The 27542-nt window shown below is 39.4% G+C and overlaps 1 protein-coding gene across 1 annotated transcript in view; it reads right to left on the reverse strand.

The window, feature by feature from the left end:
* XIAP (X-linked inhibitor of apoptosis) overlaps positions 1–24766 on the reverse strand; it is a 37204-nt gene extending 12438 nt beyond the window's left edge. Inside the window, exons 1-6 of the mRNA XM_020976368.2 lie at positions 24684–24766; positions 17294–17353; positions 4013–4916; positions 2357–2456; positions 1053–1131; positions 571–613 (exon numbers count right to left, since the gene is read on the reverse strand). Of these exons, the coding sequence (XP_020832027.1) occupies positions 571–613; positions 1053–1131; positions 2357–2456; positions 4013–4889 (1099 nt within the window). The 5' untranslated portion in view covers positions 4890–4916; positions 17294–17353; positions 24684–24766. The remainder of the gene's footprint in view (positions 1–570; positions 614–1052; positions 1132–2356; positions 2457–4012; positions 4917–17293; positions 17354–24683) is intronic.
* Positions 24767–27542: the final 2776 nt, after the last annotated feature.

Consider the following 27542-nt stretch of genomic DNA (forward strand, 5'->3'; position numbering starts at 1 on the left):
ACGTAAACTATTTATTCCCCCCACTGCTAATCCCGGATTCTAAAGCCTGGATTCATAACGGACATACAATCTGTGATGAAAATCCCTACCAGCTGCTCGCTAAAGCCTCTGCATGTGGCGATGGAGATCTGGTCTTGTCAAGATCTTGTCAAAAAGGGGAGAGGGGTGAACTCATAGATAGCACTGGATAAAGGAGAGCTCAGTTGTTAAAGCCAATAACTATGGTGCATGAATAGAATAAACAATTTCAAGTCTTGCCAAGAGAAAAGTGCTTGAATAGCTCTAGACAAGAGTGATTGCAATACTTTCTTTACTCCCGCATAAGTGAGTGCCATGTGTGGGGTATGGTGGGGGTGGAGGTAGGGTAAAGAAGTGCCTTACAAATGCTCACTAAGCAAGCCGTGGCACTGTAAGTATTGGCAAGCTGAACATTCAGGGAATCTCCTCCAATTCGTAATCCCACAAATATAGCAGAGCAGCTATTTATATGATTTTCTCTGTAAAAAAGGGATCAAATAATGAACTGGTAGAGATACTTCAGGGCAGTTTTATTTTGATGAAATTACTCACCAATTTCTTTAGTTATTGATGAAGCATCCTTGGTAGTTTCCATCTAAATAGAGATATGAACTTGGGTTAGAATCTTTTTGTTAGAAGAAACTTGCTTTACTCAGCATTCATTCCATGAATCGAGTTTCATGATTTAGATTTTAAATCTTGTTCAGCAAGTAGCTTTGCTACTGTTAGTTTTGCTTTTTGGGGGTGGGGTGGGGGCGGGATATGACACAATCAAGGCTGTGGGCCACTTCTGGAAAGCCCCTGATTTTGTCAGGAAGGAAGAAAGCAAAATTTTTAATTCTCTAAGCTTACATTCTGGCTCATAATAATCACGTTATCCTGACATTTACACATTTGCTTTAGGTAAAGAATAAAATGCATTTTTCAAAGTCTTCCCCACCTCCCTCGGAAATGCCATATTATGAATTTAACAGGAAGAAAAAACTGTAAAACCACCATATATTTGACAAAACAGATCATTTTACAAGACTTACCATAGTACCGTCAAGTGGATTCACTAAGTGAATGTTGTTGACATAATCCTGGCCCTTCTCTTCCAAAAGATATTTACATCTGTAGAATTAAAGGTTAAGCTTTAGTACCAACGGACAACTTGTCAAATTATAAAATTAAGTTCAAAATCTATACCATCTAATGCCATCAATTTGCTTTTAGACATGACTAAGTAATCAAATAAGTATTGGCAATCCATTAGTCATTATAATAAAAATATATTCTATTTATTACAACATACATGCTAGGATATATTATTAGAGCAATAAATGCTCTCACTTAAGAATATTCCGTTTGTGAGCAAGAATGTCATTAAATTAGCATCATAGAAGGATATCCTAAAGAATTTCCTATTAACAGACTTTTATCTAAAAGGCTGTCCAATTAAACATTTCAAAGTAATTTTGTAAGCTTTTCAGCTTTTCCTCTTAATGTTAAATTTTATTTCTCAATGGTCACTCTGAACTTGCAGATAGTTTATTAGAAATACTCAAAACAATAGTATAAAAGGGGCTTAATAGTACTGAATAACCAACTATTCACCTTTCCTCTTCATTTTCAGGGTAGATGTTACAACTCATGATGTATTCCAGCTAGTAACCAATCCCATATTCATAACCTTAAAAGTCTGACACGTCTCACTGCAAGGGGACAATTGGCTGTGATTCGCCTATGCAAAAACAACTCCCACTCATTACCAACAAACCTCTCTCTCTTTTTTGCAGATTAAGAAAAATAAAATTCCTGAAGCCTTCCACTTTGTGGTTATTTTGGGTTAACGTACACCAAAGGATATAGCATTCCTGACAAATTTCACATGTCTCCAACACCAGATGCAAACCCATGATGCCTCCTCATATTAATTGGATCATATTTCTACCTGCACAAGAGTTTTCCTTCTGAAAAATATATTCAAGGGGCAAAGACAGCCAAGTCATTGTATCTCTCCTAGAGATGAGTTTGGTTCTGAAGGGTCTCTCTGGTAACTATGGCATTCATCATATTTTAAGAAAGTCTACTCCAAAGAAGTATTTGCTCATTTAAAGAGTGAGAAGTTTGTGCATCTGGATGGGAGATGCATAACTAGTCATATACAAAGGATGAACATTTTAATGACCACAGACTGTATCTTGTAAAGTAGGTGACCTGATGTTTGTCATTCAGGCATGAAATCCATGCCTTTTTTGATGGCAAGAATATTTAATGAAGTGGCAAGGATTAAGCCTTCAAAGTGTAAATACTCCACCTCTCCTCCTGTTACCATATGAATATTTAAGCAATTTACCCGGGATACCACTTAGCATGTTGCTCCCAAGGGTCTTCGTTGGGTTTCCAATCATTAAGTCCACCTCCACAATGAAAGCATGCTACTTTATCACGGTCACCTGAGAAAACACACAAGCACACATAGACATGCTTATGAAGTGGCAAACTTACACAGAAACGTCAGCTTTCAAAAATGAAAAACTGACTTTCTTTCTGCTGAGTCATATACAGAAGTGTCTACTTTAAAAAAAAGATTCGAATAAGTGACACATTTATGTAACCTGGGGAAGAAATTCTCATTTATTATTTAGACTAACTTGCTTTTTAGGTAATTTTAATGAGCCAAATAATAGGATGCCAAATTCAACTTTTTATTCAAGAAGCTGTCTTACATGTTACATTTGTGTTTTTAATATTTATCAATTCTCAGTTGGGAATATGCAGCCTTTGAGCAAGCTGATGATTAAATTAGCATGCTAGCATTCAAAAGAACATATATTGCAAGTACTCATGAAATCCAGATAAATGCAAAGGCAGGCAAGTAGTGCAATAGAGTGCTGGGCCTAGAATCAGGAAGACTCGAGTTCAAATCTAGCCTCAGACACTTACTTGCTATGTGACCCTGGGTAAGTCATTTAACCTCTGTCTCAGTTTCTTCAACTATAAAATGGAGCTAACAATGGCACCTACTTCATAGGGTTGTTGTTAGAATGACATAAGGTAATATGTGTGAAGCACAATGCCTAGCATAGTGGGTAATTACTAAATGCTTATTCCATTCAAATTCTCCACAAGACTCACTCTAAAATCATATCTATGACACTTTCAGTCAATTTAGGCTAAAAAAAAAACCACCCCACTACTTTAACCTACTTACTTATTGTTTTGTGAATAAAAATCAGAACAATTAACCTATTTTAAACTAAACCAACCAGATTTGTTTTGGAATTATTTAGCCCAACACTTACAGACAGGACATAGAAAAAAAAAAAGACTAATTTAAGAGAGAAAAAAAACCAGTGTAATTTAAAAAGTGTTCCCAGAAGTTAATATACTTATGATACTGATTGAATCCAATCCAAACCCCTAACTTAGAGGGAACTGAGGTCTACAGGGATTGTGAATTGCCCCAAGACACTATGATTTAGCAGCAAAGCTGGAGAAAGATCCCAAGTCCCCGCCACTCAACCAACCCAGTGTTGTTTTGTGCATGGCCATATAAGGAGCAGGATTTTTCTTTAAAGAAATCTATTCCCCACAATATAGCATAACATAGTGCTGCTTTCCCTTGAGTAGTCAAAATCAGACAATCTTGATACAGGATCATTCAAAATCTCAACTTAAATGGCAAGGTTAAAAGAACTGGAACCAGCTCTTCCACCAGAGGTGATTTTATATCATGGACATTAAAGGCTTTTCAAATGTCACCCCTCCCCTAAAATATATTAAATGCCACTCTACTGTGGCAGTTCTTCCTGCATAAACATAAATGTTAACATTACAAAGCCAATATAACTGCCCACAGAATTAAGCTGAAATAACTTTGAGTATTAAGCTGGCATGGTTATTAAGTATTTACCGACCCAGGGGGCATCCCTTTCCTTTTTTTTCCTTAAAAAACTGAGTAACTCTGGAAGGATTTACTAGTCTAGTTTAATAAAAAAAAAAAATTTACCTAAAGCATAAAACCCAGCTTTTGCAAGCTGCCGCTCGTTAACCGAGTAAATCCACGTCGCAAAGGTAATGAGTCGTGCTTCATATTCTGCCATGGCTGGATTCCTTGGGAAATGGGCATGGTTTTGATAATTCCTTTCACAACTAAAATCCATTTCAATTGGAGCATTACCAACATCCCGTCCCATAACAAAGAGACACTTAGGGAAATGCCTCTTGTGTTCGGTCATTGCCCGATCACGAGGCTCCCAATTTTTTAGCTTGCCTCCACAACAGAAGCACTGCACTTGATCCTCAACACCCAAGTAATAGAGGCCAGCACTAGCTAACTCCTGTGGGGTAAGGTGAGCATAGTGTGGCCAATTCTGAAAAGATTTCAGCCTAGCTTCCTCACTGCACATGGAAGGGTTCCTTGGGTATATGGTATCTGTCATATCAATGAGCTGCCCTCTTCTCAAAAGAAAATCCCCATAATTCTCAGGGATACTCTCCAAAGCAAAATGATTTACATTCCTCTGACCAGTTTCAATTCTGAACTGGCAGTTTTGGATAAAGGGCCCTGGAAACTGAGGAGTATGCTTTTCCAGATAAAAGCCATTAATGAATCTGCAGTTGGGGGACGCTTTCCTATGTCTTCCAACTGCTGAATCTCCAAACTGCCATCTATCTATAGCTGCACGACAGCTGAAGCACTGTACAGTATCTCCTTCACCAGTATAGAGGAAACCTGCTCGTGCTAGTGTTGTTGCTGCAATAGGGCTAGTACTTGGAAAATTAACATATGTTCTCAATCTATTCTTTTCCTCTAAAAAATCTTCATTCATGTTGATGTCTGGAGGCACACCAAGTTTACGATCATCAAAAATCTTAAAAGACATCTTCTCTGGAAAGTGATGGTTGTCCACCTGTTGCAAAAAGAAAGCATTTCATTAAGGAATTGAGAAACAGAAAAATACCAGATGCCCCTATCAATTTGATTCCACAAATATTTATTAAGCATCTACTATCTACAGGTACTTGGCTAGGTGTTGCCAAAGCCAAAAACCAAAATAATCCCTGTCCTCAAGGAGCTTAGATTCTGCTAGGGGAGAGGGGCAATAATATGTATGCTAAAGCAAACGGAGAGACAGCATGGCATAGTCATAGTGGATAGAGGGCTGCTCTTTGAGTCAGAGAAGAGGTGGGTTTAAGTCTTGCCTCTAATATATATTGGCTGTGTGACTGTGGGCAGACCACCCTGAACCCCTCAGGACCCCACGTAACTCTCTAGCCTCTCGGTTTCAGAGGATGCACTGGCTAGCATTGATATGTGGAGATTCCTTATCCAGGAGTTGCCTACACCAATGAAATTACAGGACGGAACCACATCCCTAACAAAAGTCAATACGAGGAACTTCTAGGAGGGAGAGGATTAACAACAAAGGAGATCAGGAAAGACTTCACTGAAGAAGTGGCACCCGATTGTGGAGAGCTAAAGAGTTCTGGTTTTATTTGAGGAAATAGGAAGCCATTGAATTCTTCTGAACAGACCTGACTGGGCATTAGGAAAATGATTCTGGCAGCTATGTGGAGGATGGATCGGACAGGAGAAAGACCAGAAGCAGGGAGACCAATTAGGAAGCTATTAGACTAGTCAAGGAAAGAGGTGATAAAGGACTGAACTAGGTTGGTGGCTGTCACACTAACTGAGCAAATTAATTAATGGGATCAAAATAATCTTAGTATATGTACTACAAGGAAAAAATGCTATTTTTATCTGCCCTTGGAGGAAAGAGATGGTCAAACCTGCTACTAATTTTAAAATATTTATAATACCAAAGCCTGTGTATCACAATTGTTAAATACAGTCACTGACTGGGAAAAACATGGTGTTGAATACAGATATTTATCAAGTTCATACACAAATAAATGGATCGCTGTATAGTCAAAGCATCCATATTTAGTTCTCATTTCAAGTCGGCGACCAGAAAGTTAAAAGAATAGGTCTTTGAAGGTTTCTCAGTCTATTCTCTTGCCCAACAAAAAATAGTCACCAATTTTGTTTGCAACAACAAACATAACTAGAGCAGCTGACTTGAGGGGTGAAACAGAGTTTGAGCTCCACCTTGAACACTCAGGAGTTCTGTGACCAATGGGCAACTCATTTCTCCTCTCTGAGCCTCAGTTTCTTCTTTTTTCCCTTTTTTCTTTTTAGGCAATTGGGGTTAAGTGGCTTGCCCAGGGTCACATAGCTAGTAAGTGTCAAATGTTTGGTCTGAGGCTGGATTTGAACTCAGGTCTTCCTGATTTCAGGGCTGTTGCTCTATTCACTGCATCACCCAGCTGCCCCCTCAGTTTCTTTATGTGCAAAACAGAGACAATAATTCCTGTAGTACTAAACTCACAGGGTGAGGACCAAAATCGATATTGTACATAGAGCAACTGGCAAACTTCAGTGCTGTGTAAATATCAGCTGCTATCTTCAGCAAACTGCAGATTTTCAGGCATACACCACTGTCCCCGATTGGCTGGGACCTTTTAAATATTTTGATGGATCTTTAATCTCACTGAGGTGGGTTGTCCCTCCAAAAGATGCAGATTTCTCCATCTATCCTTAAGACCAGCATGAGAGATGTTGTCAGATGTTGGCCTAAAATCTGGGCAAACTGTTATCTACAGCATTCACCTACTCTACTAGTCTACCAAAAAAAGGGAAATGAGGTTAGTCTAACATGACTAGACTGGTTTTGGGTGAAGCCATGATGACTCTTTCTAATCAGTGTTTTCTTTTAATAACACTTTGATGAGTCTCAGTGATGTATGCATACCCCCTTCAACAATGCTAATGACAACTGTTAAACATGTTGTCCTGGAACTCTTCCACAGGGAGTCCACCACCCAAGGCACTGGGTGGCCTTCCATGATGGGCCCTTTTTCCCCCAGAGAGAAGCCCAGGACTCATTTAAAGGCATTGTCCAATTCCCCAAAGCAATCCTACCCATTCCTTCTAGCTATTAAAGTCTGGGCAGGAGTCAGATCACTTAAAACATCCAGGACCATATTGCCCTCTGGAGGCTGGCTCAGGAAAAAATCCTACCAGTTTTCTTTTGGTTTAGAGTGCTTTAATTTGGGGGGGGGGGAAGGGGGGAAGAATTATCCTAACCCAATTCCCAAACAAAATTACTTTCTCCCACTATTCCAGCTCTGATGTTTATTAGCTACGTAAGCCCAATCAAGTCCCATCCCTCTGTGAGCCTGTCTCCTCATTTGTAAAATTGGTGGAATACTTGGACTACTTAGTTCATAAGGCTATTTGTGAGGAGACTCTTTGATCTTAAACTATTATATGAATGTGAGTTATCACTCCAATACTTATACCTCCTTGAAAGCCCTACCTGATGTTTCATTATGGTACACAGGTGACTAACCAGTTAGGTGGAGAAGTGGTTAGAGGGCTGGGCCTGAGGGCAGGAAGGCCTGAATTCAAATTTGTCCTCAGATACTCACCAGCTGTGTGACTCTGGGTAAATCACTTAAATAGCTGTTTGCCTCACTTTCCTCATCTGTAAAATGGGGCTAATAACAGCACTCACCTCCCAGGGTTGTTGTGAGGCTCCAATGAGAAAATAATCTTAAAGCACTTAGCACGGTGCCTGGCACATAGTGAGCACTACTGAAATGGCACCTGGACTCTCAAACGCTGCGTCAGTGGAACACAAGTTCTGGCAGATCCTACCAAACTGGACATGCTCATTATCAGGCTGGCCACAAGGTAACTATTTTGGCCACAGAAATTGTCCAGGATGGGGCAGTGTGGTGTAGCGGATGGAGGTATTGGTGACTGAATTAAGACAACCTGGGCTCAAATTTCCCCCTTGATATTATGATTATGGGGCAAATTACTTAACCTCTTGACAATCTGAGGCAACTCAAAACCTGCCTACTCAGTTATATATAGACAATTGGTCACAGGTAGGTGGAGGGAGTTCCCACATTGAAAAAACCATAGATCCTTGTCCTCCAAGGCTATCTACCAAATCACAGAAGGGCTGTGAGATATACAGGTGGAAGGTATACTAAACATATTAACTAGGGGCAGTAAACTGTATGAACAGGGGTAGGGAGAGGCAAGGCAAGTAGTAGTCACAGCCTCATGTAAGTATACAGTCTCTAACCTAGAAAAATCCTGGCAGGAACCAGAATGGTGATGTCAGAGCACAATGATTATGCCTGTTAGAACAAGTTTGCCTTTGACTGTTTTTTTTTTTCAAACAAAATTGATAGGTTGTTTTGGCACTATGTTGACACAATCAATATAACCCAGAGGGCCACTAGGCAACTATCAACAACTTCTAACATTATCACAAAGAACTACTTTTCTTGGGTATATAAAAAGACACAAGAAAATCACCTTGCTTGAGGTGTCAGTGCTCTAATTTACCAATTCAAGCAGGAAAAAGAAAATCTAAAGACTTAAGGTACATTCATTTCAAACGGGTGTTTTGATTTGATCACCACAATTTCAATGTTGAACAATAAAGTCCATTATTGTTGGTTTTTAAATAAAATTTTTTAAAATTTTCTTCTTGTTTTCACGATGCCTAAATTTCCCTTTGTATCTTCCCCTCAGGGAGCCATCCCTTCCCTGTATTATTTTGTTTCAGTTTTTTGAGACTGGGTCTCCCTATCTTTCCCAGGCTGGAAGTAAAGGAGTCACTCGTGGGCCAGATCTCAGTACTACTGCTTGGCACATGAGCATGACCAGACTCTGCCTCCCTGGCAGCAGGAATTACAGGTGTGTGTTACAAGTCAGGCCCTCATAATGTTTCAACAAATGCTCATCCCCACTTGAAATTTCCAAGGTGGAACCATATCTTCCCTTGGTTGAAGGACAAAAGATGGGAATTCATTTATAGTTTTGAAAGCTGTTTGTTTCTTCACTACTGAATATTAGGTCTGTCCCCCACACAGTATAATTTGGAAGGAGAGCTTCTGGAGAAAGGTCATAAAATGTAGACTACTCAAGCTAAGTAGGGATATGAAAATACTCCAGAATAAAGGTGGATTATTGAGGAGCAGGGCAATGAGACAAACCAAGGAAGAGGAATGGGAGAAAAATAAGTTGTGAGTGACATGGGAAAAACTGCTGTGAAGGGAGATGGCAGTTAAGAGGATCTCGAGGGCTCTAGGAGTGGTTATAAAAGGGTCTTATTTAAGGCTATTTATAAGAGAAAACAGATTTTGGGGGGGTGAGGGGGTGCCTGAAATCAGCAAAAATGTCCAAAGGCAGAGGGGATGGCTTGTGGAAGTTTGATGCCAAGGGTACAGCAGGGGATTCTCGTGTGACATTCTGTTACAATGATTAGCTTCTTTTACACCTCTAAGGTCCAACTGGTTTCCTCCCTGGTTTTAGGAAGTTTATTTTAGATTTTAAAAATTCAGAGTTTAGTCACAATGCCCCCAGTTAAGAAAACTCCTAAAATCTAGGCGGAGGTGTTAAAAGTTACTTTACATTTGCATCTATCTCTAGTTAACCTCTGATCTCTTTAGGAATGAGGCAAAGTTCAGTTTCCTGGAAACATCTAGACAAGAAAACACTGGAATATATTATAATGTCTGTGGACAGACAGGCTCCACAGAACAGAAATTGGAGGGGAGTGGGGAAGAGAACTGACCTTTCCCTGAGACTTCTTTTTGTTGGAATTCTCCCCTTTCAGAGGCCTCTAGAGGCAACGACTCTCCTGGCTATGCTATTTCTCTTCTCCATTGAAGCTCAGTCCATCCTCTGCTCCAACCTTCCAATCCAGCGGCTCAGAATCTCTTTCCCTCAATTCCAAGCTGACTTCTTTCTTTTATTCAAACTGCCCAGGTGCCCCAGCACTCAAACAATGGCCCTGTTCACAGTTCTGATTGTGATGCCATCAGAGGCTAGCTAGATGACATAACAGATAGAGCCCAGGAGTCAGGAAGATGAATCTTCCTGAGTTCAAATACAGTCTCAGACACTTACTAGCTATGTGACCCTGGACAAGTCACTTCACCCTGTTTGACTCAGTTTCTGTAAAATGTGCTGGAGAAGGAAATGGCAAACCACTCCAGTATCTCTGCCAAGAAAACCCAAAATGAGGTCACAGAGAGTCGGGCATGATTGAAAAACAACAAGGAAAAGGAGAGGGCTTAAATTTTGGACATGTTGAGTGTAAGATAATGCCATGACTGAAACAACTGAACAACAACAAAAGATGCCATCAAATAGTGTTATGGCCTAGTCAGGGCACCAGAGCCAGTGAGAGGGAGATAGTTTCAGTCCCACCCTTACATTTGAATAAGGAGTTAGTAACAGATAACACTTAGGAATTGAATTCAAACATGTGAGTGTCTATGATATGCTATTATATGACAGGCATTGGGGTACAAAGATGAAAAAAGTAGTCAACTCCCCCTCTCAACTTTATAATCTACTGGGGGGAGGGGGAATGGGGAGGGGAAGCCGGACAGGGAGAGAGAGAAGAAAAACAGAGACACAAAGAGAAGCAGAGAGATACACAGAAGTATAATACAGGGTACAAGTAAGAAGGCAAAGGCAACACCCAGTCCAAATGATCTAGAAAAATATGAAAACTCCTTGAAGGTAGAGGCTATTTTTCATGTTGTTTTTGCATCCTAGGCACAGCACCTTGAATGGAGGATATTGCAGGCACTTAAAGGCTTGTTGACGAGGAGAGGGATTTGGAGAGTCCGACTGAAGGAAAGGGGAGTTGATTCTAGGCCTGGGGGACAGAGTGTCTGAAATGAGTCATGTGAAATAAAAGTTGGAAAAGTAGAAAGTCAAAGGTGGCACAAAAAAAAAACCCCATCAAGCAACTAATACCACTGACATTATACCTAGAAAGCTTGGGCTATTATCTAAATGGGTTATTTTTATGAGAGGAAGAGTTTGAAAGAAGAAAAATAGGAAAAAGGGATTGATTACTAGTGTCTCTGGCCAAGTTATAATGGAAGAAAATACCCCCTCAATATCCATTTGGTAACTGCACTAAAGATAAATTATTTTAGACCAGAGCAGCTACTAAAAGCTAAGGTTGTTAGGGGAGACCAGATTTCTAACAATCTCAAACCCTAAAGCTCTTTTTAGTCTATCTTTTGTGCTACAGTTAGACATTCTGAGAACTATCAAATTTGACTTGTAACAAAAATACTATGCCAAGAACAAAGCATTACTCTGAAAAGTATTAAGGATTAAGCTCATTAGCATTCAAGTGTGTACCATTTTAAATAAGACTGAATCGGGCTTTTTTTTTTAAATCAAGTTTTCCTGGGTTCAACATTTTAAAAATAATTTACTCTAAGAAGTCAGGAGCTCCAGGACTCAGAGTTTGTGGACTGAATGCCAGAGCCAAAAACAAAAATAGCAACTGATTTCTGTCTGCATCAGCCACTGGAAAACAAAACAGGGGACTCTGGGGATTACAGCCAGAATAGATTAAAATGGCTGACCAGAAAAATATCCTTAACATCTTTGACAAACGCACCTTTGAAAGGAGGGGCTGTTTAGAAATACCCAGATTATTTAAAGGGCCAAAGCAACGTGTGCAATAGCTACGGTTCTAAATCCACAAAAATGACACTAAAACCTTTAAATAGTTTCCACGGAGCTCATAAATCTCCAACTTGCTGATTACCTTGTTTGATTATGTTTCTGCCTGGAGGCCTCTGGGTGAAATCTGAGCAATGTGGACTGGCTCATTTAAAGAGTTGTAAATGTTTAATGAATGTTATCTATGCAAATTGAGAGCTTACATAAGCCTAACATTTATTAAGTGCCCATTTGCACGTGGCACTGTACAAAGAAAATTAAATGGCAATGAAAATAAAACCACAATCGAAGGAGTTAAAGGAACTCAGAAACTAACACCATACTGACCTAAATATTTTCCAAGGGAGGCAATCAAGGCATCAGAGGCTCTGGGGTAAAGGCTACCCAGAAGGCAGGCCCTGGGATTTTTACCTCTTGCCCCTACCCCCCAGGGCCTTTCATCTTCACAGCACTGCCTCTCTTGGACCTCACTGAGACTGGCTGCTCCTCAAAATTCCATCAAGGCCTGCACCCAGAAGGTGCCTTGCACCCAGGAGGTGCCTAACAAATGTTGAGCTGAATTACAAGGATAATGGAAAATCAAGCCAACTCTAAATCCCAATTCATCATCTTGGCCCACACACCAATTCCTCTTGACAACCCCATTTCTATTCATGAGTCATCTTTTGACTCATCCATTGTCCCCTCTCCTCTATCCTCCCCTCACTCCATCAGTTGACAAGTGCCACCATTGAGTCTGGCCTCCTCCAAAATGGTTCTCTCATCTTCCATCTCCCTAATATGGGCCATCATAACCTCTCACCCAGACGTTTGTAATAACCTAACTGGCCCTCCCCCTGGCCTCTCCTTCCTGAATCTCTTCTCTTTCCAATCTATCATACATACTGCTGCCAGCTTGCTTTGCAAACTTTAAAGCACTACATACATGCCAGTTATTTTTATGTTACTCCCTCCAGCACTTAAAAAGCTTTCAATCTCTCCTCAGTGCCCACACCAAATGAAGCTAGCATTCAAAGCCCTCCACAAATCCACCCAACTTCCCTTTCTCCATCATCTTCTCCCACTGCTCCCCTATAAGTACTGGTGCCCTAAATGAACATGCTCTCGTGCCTTTGTTTATTGTTCTACATTCTCCTGGTTCACACACATCTTTCTTTGTAGAACCCTCCTGTTATTTGGAGCAGATCTTTAATACCCTCACTTTCATGAAGATTTTCCTGATATACCACCTGCCCTCCTTGAAAGATTTTTTTCCCTCATTGGGAAAATCTGTTAATATACTATTAGAACTTGGGAGTTTTATTCTGTGGGATTTTTTTGGGGGGGTTCCCATCTTTCTTGACCCTATTTGCCTTTTTTTTTTTTGAGGCAATTGGGGCTAAGTGACTTGCCCAGGGTCACACAGCTACTAAGTGTTAAGTGTTTTGGTCGGAGGCCGAATCTGAACTCAGGTTCACCTGACTTCAGGGCCAGTGCTGTATCCACTACACCACCTAGCTGCCCCCCCCATCTGCTTTCTAAACTACTATATCACTATCATGATAGGATTGTCCCTTTAATTAAATCTATAGTTTGTAAGGTTAGGGACATTTTCTCCAAGTGAAAAAACCCTCCCATGACTAAAAAAAACCCAAACAACAGCCAAGAACCTTTAGAGTCCTAAATTAAATAGAAATTTTATCAATGATACTATCATACAAGAAACTTTCAGTTTTGACTCCTTCCTGTCCTTCATCCCTTTACCTAGTACAGGGATGGGGAACCTTCAGCCTCGAAGCCACATATGGCTCTCTAGGTCCTCAAGTGTGGCCCTTTGACTGAATCCAAACTTAGGACCTTAACTTAAGGCCTGCTGATTCCTTGAAATCTCTCAGATTTATACCATGCATACACTTTTGAAATTGCTCCCATGCCAAGGTTATTACAACCCGCTCTTTGCCCTCCTCTTCTTTTCCACCTTCAATTCTTCATGCACAATAAGGCGAAAAAGAATTTCCCCAAACATCATTTTAATCATGTACATATGCTCCCCAAGGTAGGTAGGCCCACTTCTTGTTTCTCCTACTCCCACCTGGAATATTTCCCTCATTTTCACTCAAGTCCTTTAAGTGCTAAGCTTGATTTCATTTATATTCCTGATCAGAACACTTAATACCTAATTATATACTACCACATTTACTTGCTAATTGTCTCATCTACGTTCAGTTTATCACTCCAACTAGGTACTGTCTAGTATTGAGATACAAGTACCATTCTTCACCCCCCTCCCACCTACCACAAAGGCCAAGACCATTCATTCCCATTTTGAACTGGACATAAGGGTTTCTTTCCCATTCAGGATTTGACCAAATTTGACCCTCTTTATCTTAGGAGATCTCCTAAGAGTAACATAAGTAGTATAAAAGGATTTGGCACCGATATTGATATTTCATCCGATTAGCCATTAATATCTTAGAGGACCTAAGCAATACTTCAAGCTTTGGTCCGCTTTTGTTATTGTTGGTTCATTCCTGTCTGATTCTTTGTGACGCTGTATGAGTTCTTTTTTTTTTTTTTTGGCAAAGATATTGGAATGGTTGGTCATTTCCTCTTCTAGTAGATTGAAGCAAACCGAGGTTAAGCAACTTGCCCAGGGTCTCACAGCTTTTAAGTGTCACAGGCCACATTTGAACTCAGATCTTCCTGACTCCTGGCCCAGCATTCTATCCACTGGGCCACCTAGCTGCTTCTATTTGGCATGCCTGTGGGTACTTATTAATGCATTTTAGTGAACTTTGGTTATTGGAAAAACCTTAAAATGTTTTAATACTGTAACTATTCACTCCACTACTATAACCAAGTTCCAAAAGAAGCTAGTAACCGATAGCTTTTTTATCTACTTGGCTATTACCAAAACCTAGTAGGCTAGTATTAATAATCATTACAAATATCTTGACTTAAATTTTGCGAAGTGCTTGAGGGTAGGCAGCACAAGTCCTGGTAGTTTTTCAGATAGGGAGACTGAGGATAAAAAGGCCAGGCAACTTTTTTAGTCACAGTTAAATTCATAGTCAAGATTCCAACTTTGGTCCTAATGACTCCAAATTTTTCAATTCATGCTACCTCTCTAAAATACTTTTGCTATATATTATTTTAAATATAACCGATTATATTTTAAGTGCAATTAAATAGCAATGTCTAGTTTGACATTCTTCTCCAGAAAATTTAAACACTGGCATCGTTTTTTTTAAAGAAATGACAGACATTATAAAATCTGACCTGTTAATGATATCAACTGAAAAGCCTGTAGATTAGAAAAGTATTATTAAACCCTTTGATTAATGTCAGGGATTCTTAAGTTGGGGCCCATGAACCTGTTTGTTTTTAAACATTTACAACTGCATTAGAAAATAACTGGTTTTCTTTGGAATCCTATGAATTTTATTTTATACATTTAAAAAACATTATTCTGAGAGGGGGCCCATGATACAAAAAAGGTTAAGAATTCCGTCTTAAGCCAAGCAATTCTATGTGATATGAATCTATAAAGCTCCTGTGGTGTAGGCAGGGATAGGGACTGGTGTGAAGAGAACCTTTTCTTTTATTAATAATGACTGGGGGCAGGGAAGTGGTGGTGGCAGTCCAGCTTCCAGCAGAGAATAAAAGGAGAAACAACAGGGTAGGAAGGACAGGTCCCACAATCTTAAGAGACCCATCCTGACCAAAGTCCCAGCTCTGCTTACTAATTAGTTGTGCGACCCTGAATAAGTCATTTAACCTTGCTAAGTCTCAGTTTCCTTAATTATAAAATGAGGTTGAACTAAATGTTTGCTGTGTAAAAGGCACTGTTATTGATACAAGGATATAAAGTCCAGGCAAACTATAAAGAGAAATTGGAGGGAGAAATTACTAGGGTGTCACTGTGGAAGGGGCAGAGGGTAACAGAAAAATTGAGAAGACTTCATGGAGGTGGGACCTGAATTGGGCCTTGAACAAAGGGCAGGCACAGATACAACTGTGGAGGGGGAAATGAGAGAAAGAAGGGGCAGACAGAGTATCTAGAGTCTACTCTTACTCTAAAATTCTGTGATTCTTTGCCCAAATTATACTGCTAAAAGGGTCAAAAGGTAAAAATTAAAGGCCATCAACATGAATGTCACTAACTGCTTTATTTTAAAATAATATTAGTGCTTAGTGCTAAATCCATTAAAAAGGATGTTAGAAGACACTGGATGAATCCTGAAAACATTTCCTAGTGGCTCACGTATCAAGCTACCACTTCCGAAACCACTCCCTTGGATACGAGACCTTTAAGACCAAAGTTCCCAAATCAGCTATTTTTTCCAGAAAGCACTAGCTAAAAACAATACACAAAACCCTGCACAATAAGCTAATACCATAATAATGCTATGGTTATAAAAGCTCACACTGAAATCATAGGTTTCAATATTAATATTCACAAACTCTTTCAGAGCTACATATTAAAAACTAAAAATGTGTTAACTTAAGAAGACACAATAATAACCTTAGTTTTAACATCTTCTTTACACTACTTACAGAAAAACTACAAGTTTCTTTATAAACCCAATCTCTATTTCTTCCCAGGGCTAAAAAGGAGTAAGAACTTACACTTTTTCTAACCAGGTGGCACTGGCTCTGACCCAACAAAGGTCAATCCCTCCTTTAAATATCTTAAAGTATTAGTCACAGGTACTTTCCCCTTTAGGAATGCCTTTAGGGGCAGCTAGATGGTGCAGTGGATAGAGCACCAGCCCTGAAGTCAGGAGGACCTGAGTTCAAATCCGACCTCAGACCAAACACTTGACCCTTAACTAGCTGTGTGACCCTAGGCAAGTCACTTAACCCCAATTGCCTAAAAATTAAAAAAAAAAGAAAGAAAAAAAAAGGACTGCCATTTTAGTTCAGGAGATAAATTGTATTATAACATTGAGGAATAATAATCAACAGCCAATAAGATCTCTGTGGATAGCATTAGAATAAAAAGAGATACAATAAAATGTAAAAAATCACTAATGCAAAAACGTAAAACTTCAGAACATTTAACTGAACTATTTAAGCTTCTTAAAAAATTCTTAATAGATCATCTTAATCCACCCCCCTCAAACAAACATATAGTTTCTCTTTAGAAGATATAGGTTAAAATAAATTAATCAATTAGCATTTAAGTGCCCGCTATGTGCCGGACAATGTTCAAGGTCCTGAGGACACAGAGACCAAAATCAAATTCTTTACCCTCAAAAAGCCTACATTCCTTTTCTTTTTTTTTTTGGGGGGGGAACACATACCAAAAAAAATACACACTAGATATATCCAAATAATTTTTGAGGGGGTGAGGTATACAGATCCAATATGAAGAACACTCTGTTATCAACAGAGGGCATACTGGAATGGCAGAGTAAAGTATAACAGAGGCACAGGCAGGCTGCAGCTGATAATGATGTGCGCCAGGAAGCAGGGAAGAATGGTAGGAAGAAGGAGCTTTGGCCCTGGCAATCCACAATTCAGAATCAAAGGGTTTCCAAGTTGGGCCATAATGCAGTGGTCACAATTTCTATTTTAGCAACAGTAATGTTTATTTGATTATTATTCCTAAGTAAGAAATGGAAAGTCAGGGTGGGAAAGAGGAGTTCCTAATCTTGCTTCATGGTTAAGGGAAAGGCAGGATCTGGGGTATGGAGAGGCATGAGGCATGACTGAAGTACTCACCTTCCAATTCTCAGGCAGATCAGCTCTACCCCGGGCCACTCAGAAAGTAAAATTCTTTCCCTGAAACCAAGCATTAAGGTCAGTAAGGTCATTTGAATAGCTGAATGAGCCCATTGGCTCAATGAATTATAATACTATTAGTAATGCTTCTGAGTACAGTATGTGCCAGCCTTTAAATCCCAGAGTGAGTTCTGTCAATACCAGGAAACACACTAGGAAGCAGCCAAGAGAGAAACATCAGCTGCATGTGAAACCAGACTACTTCATTGAGAATTTATTCATTCACAGTTTAGTCATAAATGAGAATTTCAAATCCTTATCAACCTATTTACCCTAAACAAATTACCCTGAGAGGCAGATGGGGGCGGTGGCCCACAAGGTGTAGTCTATCCCATTTTTAAGAAAGGGAAATTCTATTGTCCCCAAATTCCATACCTAGCCGTCTATTGGACATTCCTTAAAAGCATATTATTCCTTCATAAGTATATTACTTAACAAATTGCAGCATTTGGCTTCCCGAAATACATTGCACAAACAAATCAAGTAGATTGGGAGCTACCCCTGCTTTTCGATGAACTGAATTTCTGGAGCTTACATGTTACTACTTTATCCAGACTTCTTGCTGCTAACTGTATCTGCCTAACAACAGGCCAATACCATCTAATGAATGGTTATTGACCATGAGAAGTGAAATACAGCTTCTTGTCAGCCAATGCTGAATGAGTGAAGTAGGGAAAAGATGAGGGCTGCCCCACTAGCAATTTGCTGAATTTAGTCTTAGTATCTCTGCCCTGTAAAATGGGGTTAAGGGTAACAGTGTCGAAATCAGAGTCCTTTTGAGCAAATGGCAATCAACTTTTGATTTGTGATACTGGAGAGTACTGACCTAGATAATTGTAACATCATTTCTTCGGAGATTGGGAAGAGTAATATGCCATTGGCACCTACTGCCTTTATTTCTGCGTTCTGGGGTCAAGCACAACAAATCTTTCCCTTCTTCGTGACAGATCTTAAAATACCGGAAGACAACTATCATATCTCCACTAAGTCTTTTTCCTCCAAGTTAAATGTCTCCAGTTCCTTCAAATGATCCTCTGGCACAGTCCCTGCACCTTGATCACCCTGTTTTGGATATATTCCAATTTGTCTATGTCCTCTGGTCGACACTCCTAGTCTGATCCTCTTTAAGCTTCCCATCTTTGGTCAGTTCTGCCTCTCATACAGGACTGATTCCTAAAGGATGCTGACTGGCACTTGTCAAATGTCCCTTTCAGATACTTTCAATACTCCCTTTTCAAATACCTCTTAGTAGTGCGTCCCTGTTCCCATTATCATTTTTTTTTGGGGGGGGAAGCTAGGCAATGGGGTTAAATGACTTGCCCAGGGTCACACAGCTAGTAGGAGTCAAGTGTCTTAGGCCAGATTTGCACTCTGGTCCTTCTGACTCCAGGGCTGGCGCTTTATCTACTGCGCCATGAAAGAAACTCTTGGACAGAGACTTAGTCACTTGCCCTTGAACTAGGAGGCCCAGACTTAAGAGAAATTATATTTGAATACAATATTTTTATAAATTTTTATTTTTATTCTGAACTTAAGAAACATCAAGTAAATTGGGCATTTACATATCAGCACAGAAAAAGGACTGTACATATATCTATTATGCATATCTTGCCTTTCCTTTCATGTATATATAATAAATTCATCATATAACTTCCACAGCTATCCTGCTTGTCTATGCTTCTTACTGGCCTTCCTTATGTTCTCTTTTCTGCATTAAAAAAAAAAGCCTCAATGAGTTTTTTTTCCTACCTTAATCCCTATCACCTCCATGCTCTACCCCCACCATTGAGAAAAGAAAAAAAATGCTTGAAACATAGTCAAGCAAAATAAATTCCCACATTCTCTGAGTTAGAAAGCTTTTTGTCTTATTCTGCATCTTGAGTCATATCTCTACCATGAAGTAGAAAACAAGCTTCAATCAGTTCCTCCTTATTGCACTCATTAAGAGTTCCAAGTCTTTCAAAGATGTTTGCTTTATAATGTTGCTCTGATTGTATAAATTGTTCTCCTGGTATGACTCCCTTCACTCTTCATCATTTCATACAGGCCTTCCCAGGTTTTTCTGAAATGGTCCATTTTATCTTTTCTTATAGCATAACAGTATTCCATAACATTTATATTTCACAATTTGTTCAGCTATTGCCCAAAAGATGGGCAGCCCTTAGTTTACAATTCAAATACATACACACACACACACACACACACACACACACGCACACACACACGAATGCTTTCCCACTGTTTTTGAAGTCTTTGGAGAATAAACACAGTAGTGGTATTGCTGAGTAAAAGATATAGATAAGGGGCAGCGAGGTGGTGAAGTGGATAGAGTACCTGCCCTGGATTCAGGAGGATCTGAGTTCAAATGCGGAACTCAGACCTGTAACACTTACTAGCTGTGTGACTCTGGGCAAGTCATTTACCCCTAGCCTAGTGAAAAAAAGAAAAAAGATATAATAGTTCAATGACTTGTAGGTTATGATTTTTTCCTTGTAATTATTTTTTTAAAGTCTTTTTATTGGTATCTTGCTTTTTTATACCATCAAAATTTCCCACAGTATCCCTCCCCACCCACCTCCCAAAAAAGCCACCCTAGATGACAAATAATATTTTTAAAGAAAAAAAAACCAACAAATATATCAAAAGAAGACGAAACATATGTAATGTACCACACTCATGGACTTCCCATCTCTGCAAAGTGGTGGGTTGGAGGCGTTTTTTCATATCTCTTCTTTGGAACCATGCTTGTTCTCAGTAATTTTGCAACATTCACTTTTGATTGTTTTGTGGTTCTTTCCATTTAAGTTGTTGTGGTCATCATGTATACTGCTTTTTTTGGTTCTGCCTGCTTTACTCTGCAAATCTTTCCATGCTTCCCCTATGATCATCATTTCTTATTGCACGATAACATTCCATTACATTCATATACCAGTTTATTTATGGGTTATAATTTCAGACCACTGTCCACAATGGCTGGTTCAATTTGTAGCTCTACCAATAGGTACATGAGCATACCTGCCTTCCCTTAACCCTTTCAACAACTGTCATTTTCCTTTTTTTGTCACTTTGTCAATCCGATGGGTAGGAAGTGGAATGTGAGTTGCCTAAATTTTCATTTCCTTAATTAATGATTCAGAGTACTTTTCACTTTCATTCACATTTCAGGTCCTTTCCTTTGAATATTGCCTATTTGCAGCCTTTGAAATTGGGATTAGGAACTATTAGGAAATGGTTCTTGTCAATAAATTTAAATAGAGAAACTTGCTGTGTTTATTTCCTCCTTTCGGTTGTGTACCTAATCTGCTCCACTTAGCCACCTCTCAGTAATGTAAAATTTTAATCTCTGAAACTTTTATTTTTCCTTCTTAAAGACCAGCCTTAGGCCAAGTTCCACTTGGGCATTGTTTGGGCCCTGATTGGCTCAGAATGAATGTAAATAGCAATTGCTTCTGTTTTGGCCAGAAACCCTGAGGGTCTTCCCCTCCCAGATTGATTTTTTTTTTTTTGAGCAGGTACCAGAGGCCATTCTCTGCCTCTTTTCTTGTTAAGCTTTAATCACTGAATGGGTGTTACCTCAGTAAAACTAAGACCTATTAAAGACCTTAGCTTGAAATGGCCAAGGACCCCCATTGCATCCTGGACCATCTCCATTTGTCCTGATCTATACCTGGCCAATGGACCCAGATGGCCCCAGAGGAGAAAGTGAAGCTAGTGCTTAAATCCAATTCACTTGTATGTCATATACCTTCCTGATTATCATGGTCCTCTTCGAGCACGAAAGACAAATAACAACAATCCACCTCTTATTTTTTTAACAATGCTAAATAGCTTTCACGATTACTGCTTTGTAGCATAGTTTGAGATCTGGTACTGCTAGGTTCCCTTCTTCTCACTTTTTTTCATTATTTCCCTTTTGAGATTCTTAATTTTTTTTCCCCTCCAGATAAATTTCATTTTCTTTCTAGCTTTATAAAATAATTGTTTGGTAGTGTGATTGGAATGGAACTGAATGAATAAATTAACTTAGGTAGTATTATCTTTTAAAAAATTATATTGGCTTGGTCTACCCAATAGTAATTAACATTTCTTCAATTATTTAGGTCTTTATTTCTGCAAAGTGTTTTTGTAGTTACAATCATATAGTCCCCATATATGACTTACTAGATAGACTCCCAAGTATTCTGTAGTATATTTTGAATTGAATTTTTTTTTTATCTTTCTGCTGGGTTTTGTTGGTAATGTTCTGAAATGCTGATGATTTATGTGGACTTTTTTGTCCTGCAACTTTGCTGAATGTATTTTCATTTAATTTTTGGTCAACTCTTTTTTAGAGTGCTTTAGCTAGATGATCATATGATCTGCAAAAAGTGGTACTTGCTTCCTTTTAGCCTAAATCTTTAGTCCTTCAATTTCTTCTTCTTGTCATTTTGTGATAGCAAGCATTTTTCACACTATGTTAAATTACACTGGTGATAATGGACATGGTTGCTCTGCCCCATCTTACTGGAAAGGCATCTAACCTTTCTCCATTATAAATAATGTTCACTCTTAGCTTTAGATAGCTATTACTTACCATGATAAGAAAAAGTCCATTTATTCTTATGTTTTCTGGAGTTTTTTTTTTTTTTAACAGAAACAGCTGTTGGATTTTGTCCAACAAAATTTGGTACCTATCAACATCACCATGTAGTTCTTATTATTCTTGTTATTAATGTAGAAATATTATACTGATAGCTTTCCTTAGGCTGAAACAATCCTGCATCTTGGTATAAACCTAAATTGATCATAGTATAAGCCCTTTTTATGACAATTTTAAGCCTATTATTTTATGGTAAGATCTAATAATGAAATAAAACCTGTAGTTCTTTGTAAAAGCTGTCATTTTGACAGATGGTCTAGTACAGGTGAGTAAGGACCAAGTACAGGTTCTTGACTACTTCTATTCTAATATATAGACTAAAGAAGATCTGGTCTTTTAAACAGATGCTGTTTCGATAAAATAATCACACTATTAAAACATTTATTTCTAATTGAAATTCTAGTCTTTATCACATGAAATAAAAAAGCTGAATTTTTTTTAAAAAAATAGCCAGCTGATTTTCATCATAGCAGAAGCACAACACAGACTGTCTATTCCTTCAAACAAATCTTGTGAGCCCAGTGGGCACCCAATGAATATCTTTTATTCTACCTGGGGTCTACCAGTGGTTAACTGTAAGGATATAAGACTAAAGATGGAACTCATATCTGCTTTCTGATTAAAAAGAAAAGCAAGAAATCCAAACGCTTTTAGCAAGATTGATGCCCAAAATGAGGACCCAAAGGAGGTAAGAAAGACGTGCTTTTTGTATTTCAGTGAAGACAGATACCTAACCACCATAGGTTACCATAAACTTTTAAGATGTCTTATAATTTTTTATTTTAAATCTGTTTCTCTGTAGCTATTATAATTTTTTAAAACCTTTAGAGGAAAAAGCAACCTAAGGAGGCTGAAAGGGAGGGTGTGTCCCTACTTGTTTCAAAAACAAGGCAGGGGAGTAGTTGATAACTTGTCATCTAATCAGCTCCTAAGTACTGCCCACTCTACCCCCCACACACACATCTACAGAATCCTTTCCCTTCTCCCCATTCACATTTACATCACTCTCATCACCTCTGCCTGGATCATGCAATAACTTTCTAATTGGTCTTCCTACCTCAAGTCTCTCCTATCTTCAAATGATCCTCCATAAATCTATAGAAGTGATATTCCTAAAGCATAGATCTGGTTGGCCTTGTTAGAGTCCTGGTAAATAAACTCCCATGGCTCCCTGTTACCTCCTGGATCAAATACAAATTCCTTACCTTTCCAACCTTATTCTAAATCACTCTCCTTTGCACTCTTTAATCTAACCAAACCGAAACTTCTTGCTGCTCCTCCCCACACAAGACAAACCATCTCTTCTCTTCATGTTTTTCTGTATACTACGCTGTATACTTCTCTGCCTGCAACACACTCCCTCCCCACCTCAGCCTCTCAGAATCCAATGTCTCCTTCAAAGAAAAAGCTCAATCATTTCCTCCTACATGTGGCCTTTCCTGAACCCCACAACCAGCTGCCAGTGAATTTTGTACATACTACTTGAACACATACTATGTCCTCAGACAGAATGGGAATTTCTTGAGGGAAGGCATTGTTTTGTATCCTCAGTACATAGCACCACGCCTGGCAACAAAGCATATGCTTAATAAATGCTTGTTCATTTTTCCCTAATAGGAAAAAGCCCCAAATATCCAGTTTCACACACAAACTAGGTGCTGTAGAAGTGATATTTTTTTTTAAAATTTAAATACAGTTCGACATCTGTTTGAATACAAGGAAGTCATTTCTATGTCACGTTCCATCGTCAGCGTTTCCTTGATCCAACAACAGCAAATATTAAACAAAAATCCTGTAGAATAACAATCACCAGTCTGCTCCTAAATACATCATTGTTTTGGCATTTTCTAATTACGAAGTAACATATCTTTGGACGCCATGTTAGACAGTCTTAAAACCTGATGGGAGTGAATAAAGATGGCTGCGTTATTGCCAAGGGGAGGGGAGAGAAGGAGGAGTAAGAAGGATTTGCTCGCTTCAGTTTTTTTGTGCTATTTTTAAAAGCTTTCTACCAAGTTCAAATTCGTCTTTGTTCCACAAAATTGGCTCGGAAAGGGGTTTTGGCAGCAGAGGGATTAATCATCGGCTCATTTCCTTTGAAATCTTTTTTCCTTTCTCTCCCCTCATTTCACCTCCCCCACCCCCTTCAATGCGTATGTACATTTTAGCCAGACAGAACATCCAAACGCACTTCCCAGCCCAGTAAGGGAGAATCAGATCACCAATATCATTTCCTTCCTCCTCCTCCTTTCGATAAGACTTGGGGAAAAACCAGCCCACCCCCGCGCCTGTCCCTGTCCCCCGTTGCGCAATAGAGAAAAAGCCAAGCCAAGGCATTTTCCGAGCGCCGCCGCCCTCTTCCTCCGTCTCCTCCTCCAGCTAGTGATCCCGATCCCAATCAAGACCAGGGGGAAGAACAAAGAGGGAGCGAGAGAAAGGAAAGCCCGCTTAAAAGCAAAGTGCGCAACAAACCCGCAGTAGGCCGCGCTGGCTCCGAGCCCCACCTTGACACCAACCTGCCTGAGGATGGGACCAAGAACTACAGTGCTCCAGGCTTGCCGTAAGGCGGCTGAGACTGAAAACTGCGTACTAAACAGCGATCCCACTTCTAGGAAGGGTAGGGGATTTTTTACCCATATCTGCCATTACCTTTGGGGCCTTCCCTCTCATCCAGCCCATCCGCTCACTTACCTTCCCAACCAGAAAGAACGGCAGCTTCCGCGCATGTGCAGACTGCGACACTGCCCGCAGAGGAGACCACAGCCCAAAAAAAACGTCTTCCGGTCAGCTGAGAAAGTGAAAGGCGGAGTCAGGCGAAGTCGGAGGAGTACGATGACGTCAGCCTTGGCAAAAGCCTGGTGAGAACGGTTTGGGCTCCGTCGGCGCATGCCCAATAAGACCCACTCGGCTTTATCCACGCCAACGCTTTTCCGGTTTTCGCTGGTTAGGGAGGAGGCCGAGGGGAGGAGCAGGGAGAGGAAAGGAAGAGAAGGATAGAAAAATGGAGAAGGCTCTAAAAAAAAGAGGGTGGGGCAGAGCCTAGCTGAACCGAACCCACAAAACAGAGCTGCAAGGCAGCGAACGCAGTAGTGCGTTGCTTCCTGTGAGAAAAGGACCCCTTCTTTTAACGAGAGCCGCTGGAGAAAATGGAAAGCAGTTTGACCCAGCATACCGAAATAAATTGCAAATAGATACCCGCCCCAAATAGCACGTTTTTCTTTTAAGAGCAGAGACAACAGAAGAGACGTGCCTCAGGCCTTTCCAAGTGGCAAAGCTGCCAAAAGACAAGTTGTACATGCTGGAGGGACTTCGAGAGATCAGGAACACTAAAAGACTCTTTTTGGAGCTATGAACTAACTTCAGTCCTTCTGAAATGTAATTATCAATCAATAAGCATTTATTAAATGGCCATTATATGCCAGGCATTGTGTCAAGCCCTGGTAATACAAAAACAAAAAGTGAAACAATCCTGACAAGGAGTTGTGGGATACAACATGAACATGTATAAATTTTTACAGAATTAAATGCACATACTAGAATGTCTCACATTAACAGATGGAGGCAATTGACTGGGGTTATAGTAGGGACAATTAATCAATCAATACACTCCCAAAGAGAATTGCTATAACAATTGGGTTTGTATTTCTAAGATATACTCACCAAATTGATCCTTTACATAGTTTTAAATTTTTCTTTCTTTTTTTAACCTTTTTAAAAAAGAGACTGGCTCTCCCTATCTCCTCCAGGTGCAATGGACATCCATCAGCATGGAATCTTTGATCTGCTCGTTTTTTCAGACCTGGGCCAGTTCACCCCTCCTTAGTTCTGGAGGCTCATCAAACTTAACTGTGGACACTCATTTGGTTTTATGGCCTATTGCAGCTCACAACTCCCAAGGTCACGTAATCCCTCAGCCTTAGCCTCCTGAGAAGCAGGGATTGCAGGCCACCCACCCACACAAATACAGTATATTTTACAGTTTTGATTTACTTCCAAATATTCCTAATCCTTAGGAACTTCAATGCTTTCAAACTGTGCTTTCCGACAGCATTTCCCATAAGTCTGTTGCACTGTTTACCAAAACCAAATTAACTCCTTGACAAACCAGAGTACACACATTTGAAAGCTTATGACATTAACTTGAGGAGGAGCACTGTTTCCCAAATAAATATCTCTACTCTTTAATGACTCCTGTTATAAATCAATCACAGCATTCAAATGAAAGAGGATCTAACACAATGTTACAAATGCCCCAAATAAACAGTGCTTCTATATAATACTTTCCATACTTATAGTGCCCAAAACCTATAAACATAGCACCAACATAAAACAATATCATGGACTTATGACATAAACATGAAATAAAGCTTATTGCCAGTCTAATAATATTAATCCAGTTGAATTGAATCTCCTAATCACCTACAGGGAAACAAAAAAATTCATTCCATTCATCTACCAATTTTAGCAGTCTATGCTGACTGCATTCAGAAACTAGCACAGAAGATTTTCCTGGTTTTAATATCACACCTACAAAGATGGAACACTAGCAATCCCAAGCACAGATCAACTATTCCATGAATAGTAACTGTCCTCAATTAATCAAACCCAATATTGATGGAAAACCTAACATAAATGTACTCAAACCCAATATAAATTCAAATTTTAAACTTCTTAAATTTAAAAGTTGCTACATGATTCCAACTTCTTTTCCAAATTCACAAGAATACCAGTATCCATGAAGTTAGGCTTTGAAATCATTAGAAATCTGAAAACTAGCTCTCCAGGGAGTAAACAAGTGTTTCTGAGTGGAGTTTATACCTCTGTCAAGCATAGCAATCTCTGTTTCACTACTCTCCTCTTATCTCACTGATGTCTAAAAAAAACTTCATTTGTTTTTCTACTTAATGGTCCCTGTTTAAGTGAAAACTCACTCATTCTATCTTTCTGATTTTGGAGAATCAGAAATTGAAGACACTAATCTGGACTTTAAATGAGGTAATACTACTGTATTCAAAGTTGTATTTTTAGAATTTTCTTCTTTCAAAAGCATCTCTATACATTTCTTGGTTTTTTACAATCGGGGCTTCAGGTGTATATCTCATCAGTGTAAACAACATTTCATTTCTTTTAATTGTCTTGACCAATTTTCCATTTTGAGGCAGTCCAAAATCAGCCCTACTTTATTCCCCTTCCACCTTTGCTTCTGACTCTGAGGACTTTACCACAATGCCTCAGCTGCCTTTTCACCCTGGAATTTCTCTTAGTGCCTGAGGCCTTCTGGTCCTGGTATGTCCCTGTACCTCTTCAGCCCCCTTCTGGGGCCCTCATTTTAAGACAGGCCTAAGCCTGCCATGCTTCAGGAACTGGGTTTGTTTTTGGTTTTTTGCTTGTATTAGTGTCCCCAGGGCTAAGCACAGTGCCTGGTACATAAGTGAACTCTTCATAAATGCTTGTTACCTTGCCTTTTTTTTGAGTTATTAACTCTGTTTAACCCAGACTGCTGTAAATCACAGTATTGCATTTCTATTTATACTGATTCAGAATTTCATT

Source organism: Phascolarctos cinereus, unplaced genomic scaffold (genome assembly GCF_003287225.1).
Source record: "Phascolarctos cinereus isolate Bilbo 61053 unplaced genomic scaffold, phaCin_HiC Scaffold_8;HRSCAF=390, whole genome shotgun sequence".
NCBI lineage: Eukaryota > Metazoa > Chordata > Mammalia > Diprotodontia > Phascolarctidae > Phascolarctos > Phascolarctos cinereus.